We start from the raw sequence: 21,490 nt of genomic DNA, 5'->3' as shown, positions 1-21,490 counted from the left end.
GGTATAGCAGAGTCCCTCTGGCTGTCCCTAACTTGTTTAACGTATAAATTCCATCCTGTGCCTCAGTTTCCCTTTTTTGTGAATTGAAAATAACTATCCTTGCTGCATTTATAGGGTATTTCAAGATAGATGGATTAAAAGCATGAGAATAAGCTAGGGAAGATTTCAGAAAAATGCAAACTCTTCTATCCTCTGCTCCTTTCTCCCTGTTTATTTGGATCAATTGCATTGAATTAAAACTGATTAGTTTTTGGCCAAGCGCAAAAGCTGCAATACGTTTAATGTGTTTGCCTTTTAATGACTTCTGGAATAAGATGCCACTTCTTTAAACATGAATAAAATGTAATTGACAAGAAACTGAGAGACGGTTGACCCCCAAATGCATGAAACTTAATTTCTCTTGTTAGGGACCATAACTATTAACATTCTCTGACAAATTAAGTTAGAATGTGATTTCTGATCAGACCAGAGGTCAGAAATATTTGGGCTGCAGTTTGAATACTGAATTCTTCCAACTCATCCTTGCAATATCTCCTTGCTTGCCAAGGACTCCTGAATTTTGCACCCTTATGTCAGTGAACTAGTTTTACAGATGCCATTGCTTTCTTGTGCCATGTCTGCAGAAGTGCAACTGAAAAACTTGTGGGTGTTTGGTTTTTGTTCATCATCATTTAGACTCCCAACTGTTGGCTTGAGGTCATGGATATGGGCAACCTTGTATCTCAGGAGATCTACTGTTTATTTTGTATAAATATATAAAAAAAGTACAAGCTTGGCAGTTTTTTCCTAAACATCTTGGGCCTGATTCTCACATATGCTGTAAAGGGATATTAATTTTAAAAGTGCTGTAAGGAGGAGATAAACGTGTATCCAGGAGCATACCTTGCAGCATGTGCAGCTCTTGGAGCAAATGAGAACTGGGTGTCCTGGCCATCAGCTACACCAGACAGAGAGAAGGAGGGCTCTACTGGAGCACACCCTGTAAACAGCGATTTACTCCAGCTGCTCCATATCCTGTCTCTGTTCTTGTTCTTTCCCATCTCTGTGGGTTTAAGGCAGTTGGAGTATCGCTGCTTCTGTTGTGGGGTTTGCCATTTGTGATGAGTGGGATGTGCCGTTTGGCAAGCAGGCGGTGAATAGCTTACTATTGGCTTTATCTTTCTGTCTAGTTTGTGGTTGGAGACCTGCATGTTGTTTGTGGGTTTTTATGTGCGTCACTGAACCCAGAAGTTTTATTATATTCTCAGAAGAGGGTTTTGCAACAGCTCAGCTATTAAAGCCAAACCATGTAGTTTAGTTAAAAGTCTGCGCAGGAAATAACAAAATGAAATTCATCCTGGGGGAGAAGCGTGGTGCATGTAGGGTGGGAAGAGAATGCAAACATACTATTTATAGGACTAGGGGAAAACAAATTTGGATTTGAAGAGTAAAGGCGAAGGAGTTATCATGGGAAAACCAGACTTGGCCATCTAAGATACTCAGATCTGTGCTGTCGGACTGCTTTTCCATTTTTGAGAATTGTATTTTTGTTATATTCCAACGAAGAAGAAGTTTGACATTGAAATGTGTGCTGCATAGAGTACCTTCCAGCAGTATCCTTTTAGGAGTTTATGCTATAGATGAGACTTGTCAAGTGAAAAACCCATATTTTTTTCAGCAGTATGAAAAATAGTTGAAGACAGTGCCTGCTCCTAGGAGTTTATGCAGTACGAGCAGGCAGAGCCACACACAGGATGAAAGAGGAGACAGATTATTTAATTTGTTCACTGTCAGACAGCAGGTCAGTGGCAGAGCTAGGAGTGGAGTCCAGCTCCCTTGAGCCAAGGTCCGTTCTCTTACTCATTAAATGTGATGCTTGTGGTGTTACATTGAAATTGGTGAGGAGAACTTCTGTGGGGAATGGAAGAATAGTGATTGCACCTCAAGAATATCCTTCCTCAAAGCAGCATTTTCTTGCCACTGTCAGTGCTTGCAGTTCCCCACTTTATACCGGGTCATGTGCTACTTTTAAGGTGTTTGCATATAATTAGTGTTACATATAACTAAGCGTGAAGCTCTAGCTTTAGAGAGTGTGCTGATATCTCATCCTTCTTCCAGGAAAATAAATCTTGCCTGATGAGAGGTCCTACAGTAAAATAACAGATTACAATCAGACTGAGGAGCTGAGCTGCTCCTTTTATACATAGGCCTGTCACGGCTGGCTGTACCAGTTTCAAAATCACTGTGCAATCTTGCTTCTTTCCCTAGGTGCTCAGCAACCTTGAGGTATGCCCAGGAATGGGGAAGGGGTGAGGTGACCCGGAGGGAAGAAGCAGTAACATACCACAGTACCCTGGGAATTCTACATACTGCGGCTTACAAATGCGCAGCTCACTTGTTTGCCTTTGGCTGGATTTTGTGGTTGCAGTTTGTGTATCAAAGTGCATATCGTCATTGAACCTTGCTTGGAATGGCCTCCAGAAAAAGAGAAGGCTTGGGTGATTTCTGTCTTCCTTTTCCTTTCCATGACAGATCTATTGCACAGCTGGGAAGCTGTTTTTCATTTATGTAGGCTGACTTCTGGCATATTGGGGGCTATTGAGTAGTCCTCAAACTTCCTGCAACCTCTTCTTTCTGCCTCTTACGAGGGGACCTTCCCCCTCTATTCATACCAGTTCTTCATTGCTCCTATTGCCTCCATTCCCAATCTGTGTTCTTGGTTAACCTCAGTTCTAGCCTGTGGGTTGCCAAGATCCCCTCTTCTTTGAGAAGTAAGGCAAATGTGCTCCCCTCACTTATCCTGTCAGGGCTTTGACTATCCTGTTCCTGTCTTTACCTGCAGCAAAGTCCCTCTTTCCCATTCTAATCTCTTCCTCCCTTATGTCTTTTGAGGGAAAAAGTCAGGATGCAAACATGATACATTTGGAGGCAATACAAACAGAACCAAGTATCTTGAGTGGAATGAAACCCTAATGATGAGAATGTAGGTCTTTTCTGTTAAAAAAGGAGTTTTAGGACAGATAGGCAAAAGTCACAGTTGAGATCCATGATAGCATTCAATTTAAACTGTGGAGCAATTGCTTTAACTGTAGGAGACAGTATTTCTAGCTCATCCCCCTAATATGGGAGTTACCCCGTAGCTGTGCAGACTCACTTGCAATGGCTAGGTAGATCTGCAGAGTCACACTGCATCTAATGTGGGCCAGCTGGCCAAGCCATGAGGTGGGGAAAAAACACAATGAGAAGCAGAAAAAATTTAAACCAAGCACTTAGCAGGAAAATACTTGGAACAGCATCTCCGAGCTCATTTCTGACCTGACTATGAACGGGAGAGCTTGCTGGATAGGCTGTTATGGGAAAATACGTATGACAGTGAGAAAGCAGAAGGTCATGACTAAGCCACCCAATGACATCATATGTGCCCCTTGCCTGCACTGCGTTAACTCTGAAGGAACAGAGCACGCGTACTCCAGAGACATCTTAATTTAGGGGTGTGTACAACTGAAGGTGCAACTGTGTAGGAGAGTACAGCTGACAGCAAGTTTAAGAGTACGAGCACAGGCAGAACAAGCTGCAGCAGTGTTTAAAAGTCACATAGTCACGCCAGCATATGGCACTATGCTGAGGGAGTGAGCTGACTTGTGTCTCATTGGCACAGAGTGCAGGCACAGGCACGTGGCTGTCAGTGGTGCCCAGGCCTCTGCTGAGCCCATCACCAGCCCCTTCGCGGAGCCCAGCTGGCTTCGGCAGAACTGCGGCTGCCTGCAGGGGCCTGTCCTGCTCCGCTCTGCAGCGTGGGGTCTGACTAGAGAAAGCAGACAAAGTGTGGAAAAAAGGAAGTACTATCACCCCCTTTTTATAAAAAGAGGTACTGAGACTGAGAACGATTGAGTGGGATTTCCAAGGTAATTTCTTTTAGGTCTTATGCTCCAAAGCCATGTTAGGAAGTTACGGTTAAAAGGTTCTTCTGGTTTCAGCTGGGTGGTCAGACTGTAAATGCAAAGGGATGGCTGGGTGTTCAGACTGTAAATGCAAAGGGATGGCTGAGTCTTCCAGACCGTGGCAGTCCTTCTATTGCACAACTGCCTCTCCTAAGAGTGGCGCTGCTTTGCATTTCTGTATTCATTGCATGAAGAGTTTGAATGACTTTTGTATTAACCCACTTTTTGATAAATCTCAAACTTCATGGCACTGCTGTCTGAATTCAGAAGTGAGTGGGCAGAGACAAACTTGTTATACCTGATAGTTGTGAGGAGTCAAGATTGCTCATAAAACAAAGCCCTCAGCTAACTTTACAGGAAAGCACAAGCTAGAAATGCCTTATCAAAGCTGCTGGCCTACTTTGTTACACAGAACTGGTGGTTCTGCTGCTAGAATGCAGCCAATCTCCAAGGAACATCCAGTGTAGTGTTTTGGTTGGGGGCTGGTGCCGCTGCTTGGCTTCCACTGGCTTCAGCTGCAGCTACAGTGCAAGTGATCTATATGCTGCTTCTATTCAGATGGAAAGAGCTTAGTTTTGAAGTTGCAGCCCCAAACAGTCAGCTGGATGTGCTGGATTCCAACATGGAGGTGGGGTCACTTCAGTTGAATGTTGCTGCAATCTGTTGCCATGCCAAGGATGGCCTTCAGGGCTTTTCCTACTCTTGACTAACAGTCTTTGGCCATATGCAAAAACCGAGGCCCACAATGGCTTGAGTCCCAAGAAACTGTGGCCATAGCTAGAAACATGGTCTCATCAGCCATTTTTTAAAGAATAGCATTAGCAATGTAATAACATAGCAGCGTGTAGTTCCTCTGTGCAAGTACAGGTCCTCCTGCTCAGTGCTAGTTTATGGTTAACTGTGTTTCTGTTATTATGCATGTTCTGTTATTATCCCCTGCAGAGCCTTGCTAATTTAACAGGGTTGTGTGTAAGAGCACACGGATCAACCTCATGTTTATACGTTTGCAGGACTGGGTCACAGTAAACAAGATGAGAGGGAGAAAGAATTTCCCCCCTTCAACAAAACCAGCGATTCCCATATACTGCCAAGGAAGAATTTGCATTTGTTCTAGGACAGTTACTATGAAGTAGTAGCTTTTGCAAACTGATAAGCAGGCCAAAAGCATTATGCTCCCTATGGTGGTCATTCAGTTGAGATCAAATACATTATCTATTTTTCCCTATAATATCTGACATATCCTTTATCTGGGGAAGGAGGAGATGATCTAATTCTCTTTCCCATGTATAACACAGATTGTGCATACAAGTCATGTATAGCATCATTCAGATACATAGACCGAAAATATTTTGAGCAGAAACTTAAGAGGAGAGATACGACAGTGGTCAAAAGAATCCATGTTTGTTTTTTCCTTTACATTTGTAGTCTGATCTTGCCGCAAATGCTAAAATTTGTTAACTAAGAACATGTTTTGGTTTATAAATCACGGATCAACTAACTTGCTTTGAGGCATTGTTTTGTTAGGAAGGTTTTGAAGCTCAGGTCTGCCCCACAGGAATGTGTGACATAGTGAGAAATCTTTTGAGAATATTTTCTTTTTGATAAGCAAACATAAGGCACAAATAATATTCCTTCTTGTCATTTTATTTTTCTGTGCCTAAAGTGACGGTTCCTGTGTAGTGCATTTGGCATGAGATGGTCAGGTGATAAAAGCTTTGGGATAAAGCTTTAGAACAGAAGATGTACGACGATCATCTAGTCCAGCTGCCTGAATTTTTGTTCTTTTAAGATCATTGTTTTTAATGTTGATTTTGTGATAGAAATGCCCATCAGATAATGGGCCTCAGAGTCTTTGGGTACTCTGGCTATTCCTGCCTCACTGATCTTCCAGCCCAAATGAAAGCCAGCTGTAAGAGAATATAACAAACATACAGGACCAATGGATGAATGGGCACGTAGTCCTGCAGGTTAGACTGGCAATACCTACAGCATCCAGAATGAGGTTGCATGTACATGTGCAGTGCCTTTAAACTGAATGTAATTAATTGTTTCAAATGGTTTGGATGCCCTTTTGTATTTTGGCACGACACCCAGCCTCTGCATAGAACTTTTGTTGACACGGGTTTAGAGAAGAGCCCTGCATGGATGGGCCCTGCAAGGTCCTGTCTTCTGCTGAAATATTGAAGAGTAAAGATGCTTGGTGTGAGGGAAATGCTTCCCTGTATGAATTTCCCTGAGTGCTTGTAAGAGTGTGTCATTTTTATATCCTGAAAGAGCCCCACTCACAAACCAGCATCCCCTTTGGCTAGGTACTGTACCAACATTGCCCAGGGAGATGACAACATATCCCAAGGAACTTAACTGTTTACTTTCTGGATCCCAACAGGTGAAACTGATTGACTACATCCACAGACAACGGCAGTGTAAGCTGAGTGTGCCCCTGAATGACAGGACAGCAGAGCTCAACAGCTACCCAAGATTCAATGACTGGTTAGACATTGTCAATGTGAGGAAAGAAGTTGTACAGGTAAGGGGAAGACAACCCTCAGCACAGAACCTTCCTGCCTTTTCAAGACATTCCCAGCTGCCTGCTGGGTTTAAGTTAGTTTCCTGAACTTACTTTCTGGCAAGGTGGGAGTGTGTGGGTACACAGAGGGACCTTTGGTGGAAAGCGTGCTTCCTCTCTCCCAGAAGCAGTGATCACCCAGCGGGAGTGCTGAAACACTCCCTTCACTTTGTCCTCTTCCCAGAGTTGTTAGGGATCTTCTCATAATAGCGTTTGAAGCAACACCTCACACCTATTGCTCAGTATGAGACAAAGGTCCTGCATTACCAGGACCTCCTTTCCTTCTGCCTGCTAGGCATGAGGATGACGCCATAACTTAATCACTTACTACCTTTTAGATAATAGTACTGTACCATACTATATTCTGTGTCCAGTACTAGCCAAAAAAGGACCAAGAGTTACAATTTTGTGCACTGACATATCCAACAAATGGACAAAAATGCTGAGTTGTTACAGCCTATTTATTTCTAAAAGCATACATGCCACAATTATAAATCAGTAAAGATCCAAAAATAGCCAATAGCACCGTCCCTCTCTAAATTTAGACTAGCAAAAGAGGTCAGAGTTTACAAGTTTGTCCCAGACTGATGGTTTTGAAACTGTATAGCCTCACACAGCACTCAGACTACAAAATCAAGAGAACTGCAAACCAGTAATGGGCAGGGGGATTTTGATCTGGATTTTGACTGGGTGGGAGTCTTTGCTCAGAAACAAGAGAGGTTTTTTCATTTTATATACACACACACACACACACCATGAGTAAAGTCTCTGGTTCGAACTGATACCAAAGAGCATTGCATCAGTGTAAAAGAATGGAATGAATAACTCTCCTGTGGTGGTCTTTGTGGTGGCCGGCATCAGCTGTTCATGCTCGCAGACCATGGCTCCTTCTGATCTTTACAGTTTAATTCTTAACATGCAAATCACTGGAAGCCTCTTTACTGCACAGAATAATCTGACACTTCTGCTGGAATCAGAAACAGCCAGATAAGCCAAGGCCCCCAGCTCCTGTCTCTGACACTTTTTTGGGGGGAGGAGGAGCCTGAAATCCCAGCCGCATTATGGGAACTCCAGGACTGCAGGGCACTGACATCGGATTGTTCCCTTGGGTCTGGACTGTGCATGGCTTCCTCATGCTGTTCTGTACTGGGGACACTTCAGTTCAGTGTAACGTTAATGGCAATATAAGTAGAGCTCAGTCCACTGATGGCTAAACAAAGCAGAAAAGGTCTTTTCTATTCTTTTTCCCATTTTTGGCTCTGCAGGCTAGATCACAGTGTTCTCATTCAGTTTCCTTTGATCCTTACACAAGCAAAAATTTTCTTTGACTTCAGCAGGAATCTGCCTGAGTGAAAAATTCAGTAAATTTTCATGGAAGTTATTCCAGCTTGGTCCTGATGTAACTAAGCAGACTCTGGTGATATAGGATGAGTTCAGGACCGAGTTGTTCCTTTTATTTACTACTATTTATTTTGAATGTGGTGCTGGATATTGCCTTCCACCCCAGCAAGGTTTTGGGTACCACAGCTAAAGGTGCAGTAGTGACAATGAGAGAACAGAAAAGCAGCCTGTTGCTGTGGCCAAACTGCCAGGCTCCCAACTATTGTTGGTTTCTAAGGTTACTGGAATTGCCTGAGCCTAAAAGAATGTCTTTGTAGCTCTTTTTTGAATCCTTTGTGATGCCTGCAGAACTGGGGGAAGGGAAGAGGTGAAGAAAAGGGGTGGAGGAAGCGGGGCGGGAGGTGGACAGTTCAAATCTGCCACAGCCTGCTAATTAAGGGAGCAAACAGGGTTGAGTCTGCCCTTCCATATATGTGGTCACTAAAAAGGGTGAATAAATTTGGTTTCTGTCCACGGCAGGAAGAGAACATTTTCCAGCTGTTTATTATTTTTATTGGTGCTCGCTTGCTACCCCCTCCCAAGCAATGACCAGTGTAATGAACTATGTTTCTTCTGTTCTCTGGGACAGAAATATAAGAGGTGTACAAAGCATTTAAATTCCTCTGTGATTCCAAATGTATGGTTATTTTTTAAAAGTTCTGCATCCATTTCATGCAGCTGCAGACAGCTTCTGTAGCATTTATATTAGCTGGACAGGAGAAATGCAACACCCATTGGGTCATTAAAATTATTTTTGAGTAGGCATGCTGGAACAGGCTGTAATCTGGGGGAAATGGAAATAGCTGGGCTAATAAACTAATTGCTTTGTTCTTGCAGTGATTTTTTTTTGTCCCATTATTTCACTGCTTAGAAAATAGCAATGCAGCCACTGTTGGTGTTTGTGGCATGGACATCAGCAGACAGTGCAGAGGAGATGTTTGTGATGAGTTGTCTTTCAGAAATGTTACAGGTATCATGGGATCATTCCTGCTGTTCCTTAGATTTCATACAGCATGTGAACTGCATTTCAGCTGAATGCTTTCAAAATGGAAATCACTGACAGACGGAGCTTTAATAGGTTAGTTATTAAGAAATATATAATGTTTTCCCTTAGCTTTGTGCACACTGCCTGTGACATGACTGGGGAGAGAGGTGGTTAGGGAGCCTTTAAAGACAAGGCTGAGTAGGTCAGACAATGAAAATGGGAACACTCGAGTCCCATACCTGGTTCTGTGGCTGGTGTACAAGATACACTGGGGAATGACTTCCCATCTCTAAGATACTATTAGCTCACTGTAAAACTGAAATAGTCATACTGGGTTTCCTTCTTAATGCTTCCAAAAAGTGCTACAGAGAGAAGCAAAACCCCACAAATGTTGTAATAGTGTATTCATGTTAGGCACATAGCCCTCTTAGGCTCTGAAACTAGTTGGAGAAGTTGCCAAGTACCTGTAGAGTCTGGGAGAATAGCTGCAACAGAGCCCTTCCCTGGCCACCTTTGAGATCTAAATAGAAACAGCAGGTACAATGTAGGAGGTGCGTGCAGGTGGAGGGCTCTCCTGTGGCCCACTGCTTGTCAGGGACAAATTAGGAGAAAGGCCTGAGTTCATGTTTTTTTGCTTTTTTAAATGGTTCTGATTCCCTTTGCATTTCTAGTGTTGCTGGAGGGAGTATTTCAAGATTGTGCTAATCTGTGACATAACACCTTTGAAAAACAGCCTAATTGCAAGCAGTTTTTTAGCTCAGTGGTTAGAAAAACAATGCTCTTTTTCTCTCTCTCTCTTCCCCTCCCCTCTCTCCCCCCCTCCCAGTCCTCTCCCAAATAAAGCTGCCATGCAGGGAAGCACAGAAGCTCCCAGGCTCTCCTGTCATAAATAGAGCACCGGCTCTAATTTAGAATATCTGCTGACTCCTCTAGTCCAGAGTAAAGACTATTTTTGCTCAGTGACTTGCTCTAGACATTGTGAAGCTTGAAAGCTCTTGCTGTTATAATTGCTGTCTTGTTGTTGGGCTCCTTTCTTTTTTTGAAAACCTATATTTAAAACAAGAATAATGACTACTCATAAAATCTTTTAGTTCTGGAAGAGATTATAGTAATAACAATGCACTGTTTATGGCATTGGGCAACAGCTAAAACTCCTGTGAACATGGATAACAGTCAGCCGGTCATGCTGCGTAGAGTGAAAGGGCTGTTATGTGCGGACCTAGCAGACTTGGAGGTAGGTGGTGAATACAAGCTTCGAGTTTGTGATCATGTTTGCTCTCTGAATACACAATTCTGAGGGGTAAGGAAACTTTGAACACCCACCCCAACTTGTGCTATTTCTGTTTCTTTGTTGTTGTTCCTCTAATCAGTTGCCAGACAGATTTTTATCATAGAAAATGGTGGCTAGTGTGGAGCAGGTTCTGCTCTGGGGCTGGGTTAATATTGCTCTGTAACTTTCTTTCAAAGTATTTTTCTAGGAAATGCTGGAATCCTTGTTTTTGGTTAGGAGTCCCAGAGATTGATTAGCACTGTGTACGTGTAGTTTAATACCAAAAATGATGCATAAATGGTTAAATATGGTGGATTGAAACTGGGAAAAGAGATACTTGAACTGAGAACACTAGAAAAGACAGCACAAGGAACCATACAGACAGAAGATACATTTAAGCTATGTAGTAGTCTCCAGTGGGTAAAAGTTGCTCTGAAAATGGACCTAGAAAAATATACTGGTCTGGATTGTCTTGCTCCCCTTGAGAGTTGGAGTCAAAAATTGAGAGGGGAGTGGGAGGGAAGGAGGATGTGAACATAGCGCTGTCCCCACTCTTGGGCTGATGGAAGAAGTGTCTTGCAGAGCTACTTACTGGGTTCTGGGCTTGGGGCATGTCTACCAAAAAGAAGAGATTAAAAAAATCTCTACTGGCTTATTTTCTTTAGCACAGAAAAAAACACTCTCTGCCTTTACTGTTGTTCTTCCCAGAAACATAACTATTATATTTGTTCCCACATACAACTTGTTACCATCTTAAAAAGTAACTTAAGAACATAGTTACCTCCTTATCATCTTCTGAAACATGTTTGAACCAGCCCTGCTCACCATGTAGCAGGGGTTCCAGTCAATCAAGTTTGGAAAGCTGTTTTTAGAGTAGATAACTGTCATGCACAGGGAGGGGCAAATCCTGCCCTAGTGATTGCTGGACATAAGCAGAACTTTGCTACTAGGGAGACCATGTGGGAGCAGGTGAAACAGTGCTGTGGCTGGGTCTGGTTTATGGCTGTTCCATTTGGGGAAATGTATTTGACTCCTAATGTATATATATTTTTTGTAATACCTCCTGTTTGCTTGTGAAACTTGTCTCGTTCCCCATTTAGCATTTATGCCAAAGACCTACTGCCTTGTAAGTAGTCGAGAGAGGTTCCTGAGCAAACCAGGGGCAGCACTTGGCTCACTGGGGAGCAGAACAGGAAAGGGTCATGCCTTGAGTCGGAATTGTCTGCTAAGAGTCTCCTGCTGCCCCTGTGAAAATCTGTAGAGGATGAGGCATTGGCATAGGGTTGATACTGTGAGATTGATACTTTGAGACCATGGCAGATGGTTGGTTATACTTGCATGGACTGTGATCTAGCTTGTAGCAGATCGTGCTGATCACTTGTTGGAGGAAAAGTGTGGGGTTTATGTGTGTGCATCCTTACTTTGGTTGGGGGAATAGAAGAGGCAGATCTGCCTAAGCCTATCAGGTTTCCACAGCTGTATCCTCTCATCTTTTTCTGTCAGCATATCTGCATGAACAGACTATGAGGACTTTAGTTGTTTGTTGGGGATTTCCATGGGTCTGGCAGCAGAAGCTCTGACTGGACTGCCAGATAGCAGAGACCCTGAATGTGCTAATTGTGTGTATGCAAATTAACTCTGTCCTGCAGGCTTCCTGGATCTAAAAGTCCATCCCTATGTTCCAGCTGAAGGCCCCTCCCCAGTGTAAACAGCTCTTGGAAAATACTCTCCACTACTGTCAGGGTTCCCTTCCCCTGCCAGGGGGTCCAGGTGCCCCTTGCAGCCTTGTCCCGCTGTGAATCGTTCATGGCTTGAGGTCAGCAAGAGGCTCACGCTACCCCTCAGGATCTGCAGTGAAACGCTGCAACCGCTACATCTGTTTTCCCACAGAAAAGTAGTAAGTGACAGCACCTATGCTGTCCACAAAGAGCAAACTGAATGGGAATGCCCTGAGACTGTCAGCTCCCCTCCACCCTACCTGTTGTGTGAGAGGTGAAACAGTGAAGAGGGAGATGTTATGTGAAACCATTGCCTGTGTATACTCACAGCTTAATGCAAGCTAGAAATTCATGTGAGAGGCTTTCCAGAATGCCCATACAATCTCCAGAAATGTAATAATACAACAATTTTTCAGTACCTTCTTCACTGGACACCAGAAAACCACAGCAAAATAACAACTAGCAGGCACAAGATGTTCTTAAGAGCATCCTTACATGCTTTGCTTAGAGCTATCAGTGGGAATTTAAGCACCTTATGTAATGGGCTTTCTCTTCTAGCATCTGGTGCTTTACAGGAGGATGATTGGTGAGGGAATGTATTGATTTAAGAGGAGGCATTTGGGGCCTTGACAACTGTCCGGCTTTATAGGAAGAGCCATGTCTACTAGGTCGAGGAGCAGGTCAGACTAATTTTGCAGAGTGCTAGCAGCAGCATTAGCTCCGTAGGCTTATCTGCAGGGAGGAATCTTTACCAAAAATAACCCATCCACTGTGTTAGATACCAGCATTTTTGCCATGTTTCAGGGATTTAAGTTGGACACCAGACAAGATTAAAGACCTTCTTACACTACTGTGAACTCTTCACCCTGACTAATTGAGACTAACCTTTGGATGGCTTCTTGGATACACTGTGATTTACTTTTCTCTCTTTTAAACACGCGTACCATGAAGTGCACAGTCTGTATGTCTGATAAGCAGGAGGGCTTTGTAGAAAAGTCCTCTTACCTGTTGTAGAGAGGAATGATTTTCTGGTTTGAGTTTTTTAGCATCACTTCTGCTGAGCAATGTGTGGTGAGTAAGGCTTTAGATTTTGCTGGCAGTTTTGAGGTGCTAAAAGATTGACAGCAGGTTCTGTCCCCCCCTGCTTGCTTGCTTTCATTTTTTTTTTTAATCTGACCTTATTATTAGAGTAGTATCTGAATATCTTGCAGCTTCCCCTGTCATTCTGTAGTCAAGGCAAGGTGTGCCCAGGGAGATGGTACTTAGCTTGGCCCTAATGCAAGCCTTTAAGCTGCATTTTTTTAAAGCTGTATTTTTTTAAAGCCACAGCACCCATGAAGAAAGAAATAAAGAGAGGTCTGTTGGACCCACATTTCTCACATTCAGTGCTGAAGATTGGGAGTAACCCCTCTGCAAGGGCCCAGAATTGCACTTGCACTGAGGGGGTTGGAGCCCACCACATGCTCCTCTGAGATGGATGCTGCCAGGGTGCTTCACAGGGGACATTCTTCCCCCTAACTCAACAGCTGAGTCAGAGCATCAGCAGCAACTGAACCTGTTTTAAGAGCCATCTTGAACTAGTGACCCTCATCATTATCACATTGGCTGGGGGGCTAACACAGAGCTAAATCATATCAGGCCAATCTTAAAGGGATCAGGTTGACCAGTTTTATATTAAGCCACCACATATGTGCAGCACAGGAGTGGCTGTTTAAAGAAAGCCTCTTACTTCCCCTCCCTCCCCCCCCTTTTAAGGCTTATTTCTTTTGTCGCGTGTCATGGGGGCTGGCAGCAGGTTCAGAAAGTCTGAGCTCTCCCAGCTCAAGGTCATTGGGATTGTTTAAATATAATCTCCTTTTCTGTACTTATACTTTCCTACAACTTGCTATTCTGTCTTTCTAAAATTAAACTATTGAGCAAAAGCGTAGACTGGACTTTACGTGCAGGCCCAGGAAGGGAGCAAGCTAGCAGCAGGCTGGAGCCTTTGTCAGGATGCGTGTCTGCATGAGATTGTGCTAGGGATGCAGAGCAAAGTTCGCAGTGAAGAGCTGGGGCTGCCCTTTGCTGCTCAGTAGTGCCTCATGTGAACCCTTATAGCTTTTCATGGCAGGCCACACATTGAGTGGTAGAGCACAGACCTGCTTAAAGGAAGTGAAACCAGTCAGCTTAGGGGTGATCAAGCCCTCCATAGTGATTGTGTCCTGCAAATGAATGAGACAAAGGAAAAAATGCCCTAACACTTCTAAAAAGCTCAATAGTTTAGAATGTTTTGTAATTTAAAAAAAATTGTTTTCAAGGTTTTTGTCTGCAACCAGGAAGGCTTAAAAATTAAGTAAAGGCTGGGGATTCCTGGTTGCAGGGGGTTGATCTTTAAAAAAGAAAAGCACTAAACACTATCAGACTTGCAAGAACAGGCAATCCTGGAGCTTAACTATCAAGCTGCCATGGGACAAAGATGTTACAGCTAAGTTCTCTCTGCCAGTAAGCATTGGGTTATGCTCCCCTCTGGGAATGAGAGAAGGACTTGTGAGGCTCTGAACACCACTGTGCAGGACCCAGGCCCACTCTGTGAATATTGCAGGACCCCATCCCTGCCATCCTCAGGCATCAGTACCTGTTGTGAGCTCAAGAATTTTGTGCTTGTGAGTTGTGCCGTGGGAGCAGTGAGTGTGTGTGCTGCTACGCTCAGGAGCTGAGCCCGGATGCCATTCCACATACCTCTTACAGTAGGAAATGGGAATTCCCCAGTTAAGCCTTGTCTATACTAGCACAACTAGAAGAGCTAATTTGGGGTAAGTTAAAATAGTCAATTCTGCCTTACTGATGCAAACTGAAGCACACATTCAGTGTATATACTTAGTTTTTTCAGTCCAAAGGCCTAATAGCCCATTTCTTACTCCACTGAGGACTAACTACAGGTACAAGGCTCTTGTCAAAGGTGCGGTGCCATCTGCCCTAGGTAACTGCTGTACTTCGCCCTCCTTGTGAAAGGACAGAAGAGAACCTGATTGCATCCTGGCTACTTGATCGGACACAGGCTTGCAGACCAGACTGATTTCCTCCTTTTTTTTCTACCCTCCGTTGTTTGGGGTTTTTTAAAAATTATTTTATTGGGATTTGCTTTACTAACTTTCCTGTGATCCCTAAACTGGGCAGGGAGAACCTTTTTCAGTACCTAATGCCACGCTTGCTTTTATGAAGCATTGTAGCTCACTAGCATTTCTGCCAGCCCAGATGTTGTTTGCTGCCCAGCCTTGATACCCCACTGTGTCAGTCACTGCCCTGAGTATTAACACTGCAGATCAGTGGTGCTTGTCCACTCTGGATCCTGCCACAGAGCAGGCACTGGAGACACCAGATCCCCAATGGTGCTGTGACATGTCCCATCCCTGCTGGCCCTGCATTTCAGCTGCTTGTGCTGGCCATTTAAAGTCTGGGCTATGGAACTGGCTGTGGTGGAAAAGCTTGCGTTCCCAAGGACATCTTAGTCTCTTCCACTTTTCTGATTGACTTACAAATAGCTCTAATAAGTTACCGGTCACATTTGTGTCACGGGAAGGATAGGGAAGTGAGGTGATACTGGGTAACGTGACTTGGTTGGTAGCTTACACTGGGATCTGGAATGCTGCTGCTGCTTAAAACAGTGGCTACGTAATCTGGGCTGTTTTCATAGTGGGGAGTGGTGGGAGTGAGGAAATGTTTCAAGATAATTCAAGAATGACATCGCTGTAATCCAGCTTACTCTAAGACCGTGTAAAAGCATGAAATGGGATAAATATTTTTTTAAGAGATGTTGGCTTTCCCTTATGCTTAATAGGGAAACATTACCTTCCCCACTGCAGAGCACAGGGTTGGTGGTGCAGAAAACTTTCTTCCAAATGACGCTAAAACTCATTGCATGTTTGCCCTCAGTCACTGTCCCTTTTAGAGCTGCTGGTGTTCCTGCGAGGCTGATATCCTGCGTCGCAGAGCCGCCCTTGTGATAACCGCTGAACAAAGATGCTTCTGTGAACTGCCCGTCTGTGTGCCGGGGAGAGGAATTCAGGGGGTGCTGGGGAAATAACTAACTATAATAAAGACTTGGTTTAATTCTGTTGTTATCAGCCCAGTTTGGCTGGGGCTGTGTGTGAGCAAACCTGTACTGGCTTCATGCTGGAATATTTGAGTTGTGGAAACTCATTCCAGTTTCAGCTCAGATGATCTGAACCCCTGGGGTTTTTTGTCCTTTGGAGTGTAATATCAGGTTAGAAATTCCAGGAGGGCAGAGTTTGCACTGCGTTTTCATTGGACTCTTTGTGCTTCCTGCATTTTATCCAAGTGGAAGTCATTCAGGAGCAAGCTTTTTGGGGCAGTCTTACTCCTGCATCTTGGTGGTGCAGCTGTGCAGAAAAATGAATAATAATACCCATTGTCAGCTGGGATAGCTGTGCTTTTGTTATTCTGCTAATATTAATTATAGAAGAACAAGAAAATTTACCCAAACTTCATTGAACTCTGGCTCTACTATGGACCTGCTTTGTGCTTACTGCTCGTTTAAATTCTTGGCCTCTCCTTGAGTCAGCTGTGTTTTGTGTTTCATCCAGTTCAGGGCATGTGACAGCAGATGCAGGATGCATTTCTTAGACTTCTACCCTTTCTTAATTTATTCTTTTTCTTTGCTCCATGCAACAGTTACTAAAAATGGAAACTGTGTGATTACTCTTTGTGTTACCACCTACAAAACTCCAAAGGTTGAGGCTGTTTCTAGCCCTGTCACAGTTAAAATCAAAAGTCATGCGTCAGATCTCAAAGGCATGAGTCTGGATTAAGAAAGATGCGATTGTTAAAGGACATTCAACAAGATTCAAATTTGATTTATAGTCAGAAGCGGGGTTTAAGAATCTGGAGGATTTCAAGCTTTTTGTTTCTCCAAACAGTGAGACACACTTTTGAGTTTCCCCTTCAAATAAAAGTTGAAACCCTTTTATATAGCTTGATTCCAGGAGTTGAAACTTTAGGAAAGAGGCCAAATATTGTGAAATTTGTGATCTCATTGTGAGAGTAGGCAGCAGTGAGGTTTGTTTAGGCAAAACTTTCAGGGAAATTCCTGGGTATCTGGGCTAAATATCCTGGTTTTGTTTATTAACCACAATTGCTGCAGACTTACACTGGAAACATTTGACTGGGGGAGGAGAGAGGCGACACAGCTCAGTTGTGTGTCAGGAAATACCAGATCATTTCATGCTTTCCAGTCTCTTGTATCTTTTGTGTCTGCCTGATCTAAACCTTATCACTTTTGGGGGCTTTGGTGTATTAAGATGTACAAGAAGTTCTGCACAAATATCTTTCCAAGCAAGATATGGGTAAGGCTAGTTCTCCAATGAAGGAAAAATTGCTTGAGGAGGAGGTTGCTATCTCTTTGTCAAAACATTTCTTTTTGTTTAACCAAAGAAGTAATTTTCCTCACTGTTTTTACTTTTCATTTCCCTACTGAAAAGCCAAACATCTTTATCTGACATTTTTTCAGGTTTTAGGCCTGTTTTGTTTCTGACTGCTATTGTTAATGAAAAAGTTAAGCTTTCATTAGTAGCTTTTCAAAAATACTGAGTGAAAACTTTCCACAAGGGGAGAATAATATTTCAATCACCTCTAATCCTAACTTAAATACCAGAGAATGACCATAACATCCTAGTGATCCAGAGCACACTCAGGCATACACCTGGTCTCTCATGATGTAGGGAGGAGAGAGAGCAGCTCTTGAGCACTGCTGAGATCTGCCGCATGGTCATTTCTGACCCAGTGATCCTTAAGAGAGGTGCGCTACCGAAATGAGTAAATCATGAGTCAGACCAGGCAGTGAGACAGTGGCACTATTTAAAGTACATCAGAATAACAAGTGACAGTTTTATTTATATATGTATATTAAAAAAAAATGAATGTATCGTCATGTTTTTCTGCAGAGAATACCAGAGGAGCTAACCTTAGATGCCTTACTAGAAATGAATGAGTCAAAGGTGAAAGAAACAATGAAGAGATGTGGTGCCAGAGATGAGGAGTGCTCCAGACTCAATGGGGCACTGAGCTGCTTACGGAAGGTGACTGAATCAGGTACAGACTGCCTTGTTGTTCTATGGTATTAGTTTCTCGGCAACCTGGCCCCCATACTGCTTCCTTTCATATGAGACAATCTGCAAAAACCCCTAGACAATGTCTTTGGCTATATTCTCTAACCAGTATCAGGTTATGGCTCTTGGATGTACATGAAGTTGCAGTGATCAAACGCATCTAGAGCTGTGGATTTGATTTGGTTCTGACAGCATGCCAAATAAATAAATAAATGGAAATAAATGTATGTAGAAATATCCTCTCTTAGTCAACAGACTATATCCTTATTCCCTCTCTGTTCAGAGTTATGTCTAATGTTCCAGTTAATCCTTCATCATTCAGTACACATATCCTTGACCTAACGAATATGACCAGATTTCTTGTAGGTAATCCCCTCCCCAAATATTGCCAGCTCAGAGAGAAGGTGTAATTCTGTTTGGCATTACGCTGCTCAGAAGTAATTGTTTAGCTCAATGCTTTGGAAGAGAAAAACATTGCTCTGACAACCCTTTATCACTGAGTAGCTTGTAGTGTGCCAGTTGATTCACTTCTCTTTAAAACTGCTTGCCTCCTGCTATCTTTGTTTGCTAGAATTCATAGAATCATTAACCAAATCCCAACAGCAGATTCAAGAGCTAGAAAGAACCCTGATTTACCTTGAAATTATGGAAAGAAGGGTACTGTGTAATTAGAAATGCATGTGTTCAGCATGCAAATGGATCTGACCAAGTTACTTAAGATCAGTCAAGCTCAAGATTCCCAGAGTGCTGTTTCACCACCTTCCCTATCACCTTCCCCAGCCTACTTTCAAAGGCATTGTAAAATCTGTTTGTGTGACAGTGTTTCTCACAGCATACTGGTACTAATGTGCATCAGATTGTTCTTTGTAGCAATTATCAATCTGTCACTGAAAGGTGATGTTTCCTGTTGGTATTATGACAGTTCATACCATTTGCAAATCATAAAGATTAGTTAATGGAAAAGTCAGCAAACAGCTCAGTTTCATATTTCCTTTTTTCTAATCTTTCTTGTCCTGGATTGTCACATATTTCCCCTTCATACTGTGGCAAAACAAGCCATTGTTCAGAAATCATGGCATTCACTTATTATAAAGAAATGGCATTTTTAAAAATCCAGGTATATGATCTCTTTTCAACCACTGACTGGTCAACAGGACATCAGGCCCTGGAGCTTTGACTTTTCACCTTGATTTGAGTCATTAAGGACATACTTAAAATTAAGCCAGAGAGTTAACCTGATGAATTAAGCCTCTGAAATTATCCCAATAATTTGTGCATTCCCGCTTTGCTGCCTGCAGGCCTTTGTACTTTTTTTTTCCATTTGTACCCAGAATTGGTGTACAGTTGTACTGGACCAATCTGAACTACGATGCTAGGCATTGTAGAAGGCAGTGCTGGGCTGCACCAGCGATCGAGCAGGATGTGGTGGTTCCTTTCTGTCCAGCTGTCTGTCCCTGGTGCAGCTTTAGGTAATACAGTCTGACCAAACACAGCAGCTCTGTGCTGAGTGCTGCTGCTGCCTGTAATGGAACAGCAGTGCCCCAGTACTCCAGGTGTCAAGTGAGTTCTAGGCACTGGTTACATGCCAGAGAGAAAGTGGCCAAATGAGTATCAGCAGCTCCTACATACTCCTTATTTCCAATCTAATGGCCTTTCTCAGTTTAAGTGGTATTTAGCAGTTCTGTTGGCTAATAGAAAATAGTTGCCTCTTTTTACCAAAGGCTGGTCTAAAAGCAGACAGGATGCCAGGTTGGATGTTCAGATTAATCTAAACAGATTGGCACTAAATCCACATAGGTTTGCAGTAGGGTGTGGATGCCTGTTTTATGTAGGCATGTCTATCTCACATTTTTCAATAGGGCCCCAAACTGTTAAAACTCAGCCCATCTTAGAACATAGGACCTGATTTTACCTTTTGAGATACATAGCTACAGATAGATAGGAAAGTAAGGGTAGTTACTGCCATTCTCGTTTTAAAGGTTACTTTAGCTGATGGGTGTCAGAGGAGGAGAAACTAGGCTTGCACCTTGGCTAGGTGCAAAGCAGGGGAAAAAACCTCACCGTATAGCCTAAAGCAGCGTGATGTAGTATGTGTATATACGTTGGCTTTTCTTTTTAATCAATCACTAACATTGCTACGGTTGGTGAGCAGGTGGGGAGTTAAAAGATGATGTGCTGATGAATCTTTCTGAGGCACGCCGAGAGAACAGCTCTACAAACACGATCGAATCCCCCTGCTCCTCTGCGCCCACATGGACTCCCTCTGCACTGCACCTTCCCAAGGGCAACAGCCAGCAGGCACGCTCCGTGTCAGTATCTACAATCCCATCCTCAGATTCTCTTGCCTCAAGTCATGGACCTTCTATCTATGCAGAAAACCTCCTGGACCCTTTTGCATTCCCCGCACACAGTGGAAGGTTAACACCAAGGACTCCTCACAGCATCACCATCACTCCACCAACCACTCCTCAAGCCAAGAGACGGCATAAGTTGAAGCCACCACGGACTCCTCCTCCCCCTTGCCGGAAGGTGTTTCAGCTGCTACCTAACTTTCCAACCCTCACAAGGAGCAAGTCCCATGAATCACAGTTGGGAAACAGGATAGATGAAGTTCCTCCAATAAAGTAAGCATGACAATTCCTCCTTCCCCACGGGCACTGGTGGGCTGTGTTTATACCAAAGGGCATTCAGTGCTCCAGTTCTGACTCTGTGAAAGAGCTGGTGTCCAGTTGCCTCATCATAGTTTCATTGTAGTCTGAGAATCTCTATCAGTGGGATATTCTAAGATAACCACAAAACCTGCTTGTTATTAGCGTACTTTACTTGAAATTTATTTGAATTTATTTGAAATTGCACCTGCTGGGGAGGTTGGGATGGCTGCTGCTATTAGAGGACCCCAAACAGTTTTTCTCAAGCATCTAGTAGCCATTCCACATACTAGAATTCTCTTCTGTCCTTAAATGTTCTTCACAGTTCAGGTGGCTGGTATTCTTTTATGTTTTTACCTTAAGATGTATTTTAGCTGCTAGTGTGAGCTTTAAAACACATATATTACAGTATAGACAACTATAGCTCCATAACAAGACAAATGGTCTTAGGCTACACCTTTTTTTGGACTGATCCAGGCTTTGAGATATGCTTTTTTTGTGTAGGTGCGATGGAAGGTATTAATCTAACATTTAACTAATAGTTGGAACTGGGAAAGAAATGTGTCTTCCAAAGACTGGCTATCCCTAAACATCTCAGAGACTTAGGTCAGCATACAAATCTGTAGCAGGCACTGGGTCATTACAATTTACCCTAACTCTTTGACCACCTGGAAGAGTTCAAAGAGCCTGTTCTGCTCAGGACCTTTTTGCCAAAATTACATTTTTCTATAAGGGAAACTAGCCCAGCTCAGAATGGAGTTGAGATTCTGAGTGTAAGCATTAACAGCAAAGGGCTGTGCTTTTTGGTGCTGCAGTATTGTATTGCCTGCTGATATGAAAGAGTTCATCATAAATGTGTAGCCATGTAAGCAGTACAGTATTCTTCCACACTGCAAGTG

General features: G+C 43.2%; 1 protein-coding gene across 1 annotated transcript in view; it reads left to right on the top strand.

The window, feature by feature from the left end:
* The window catches only part of KSR1 (kinase suppressor of ras 1), a 72,069-nt gene that overhangs the window by 32,280 nt on the left and 18,299 nt on the right, over positions 1-21,490 (top strand). Inside the window, exons 2-4 of the mRNA XM_052803310.1 lie at positions 6,307-6,447; positions 17,779-17,926; positions 20,096-20,567. Of these exons, the coding sequence (XP_052659270.1) occupies positions 6,307-6,447; positions 17,779-17,926; positions 20,096-20,567 (761 nt within the window). The remainder of the gene's footprint in view (positions 1-6,306; positions 6,448-17,778; positions 17,927-20,095; positions 20,568-21,490) is intronic.

The sequence above is a fragment of the Harpia harpyja genome, chromosome 12 (assembly GCF_026419915.1).
Source record: "Harpia harpyja isolate bHarHar1 chromosome 12, bHarHar1 primary haplotype, whole genome shotgun sequence".
In the NCBI taxonomy this organism is placed as follows: Eukaryota; Metazoa; Chordata; class Aves; order Accipitriformes; family Accipitridae; genus Harpia; species Harpia harpyja.
This window is presented reverse-complemented; position numbering and strand designations above follow the sequence as displayed.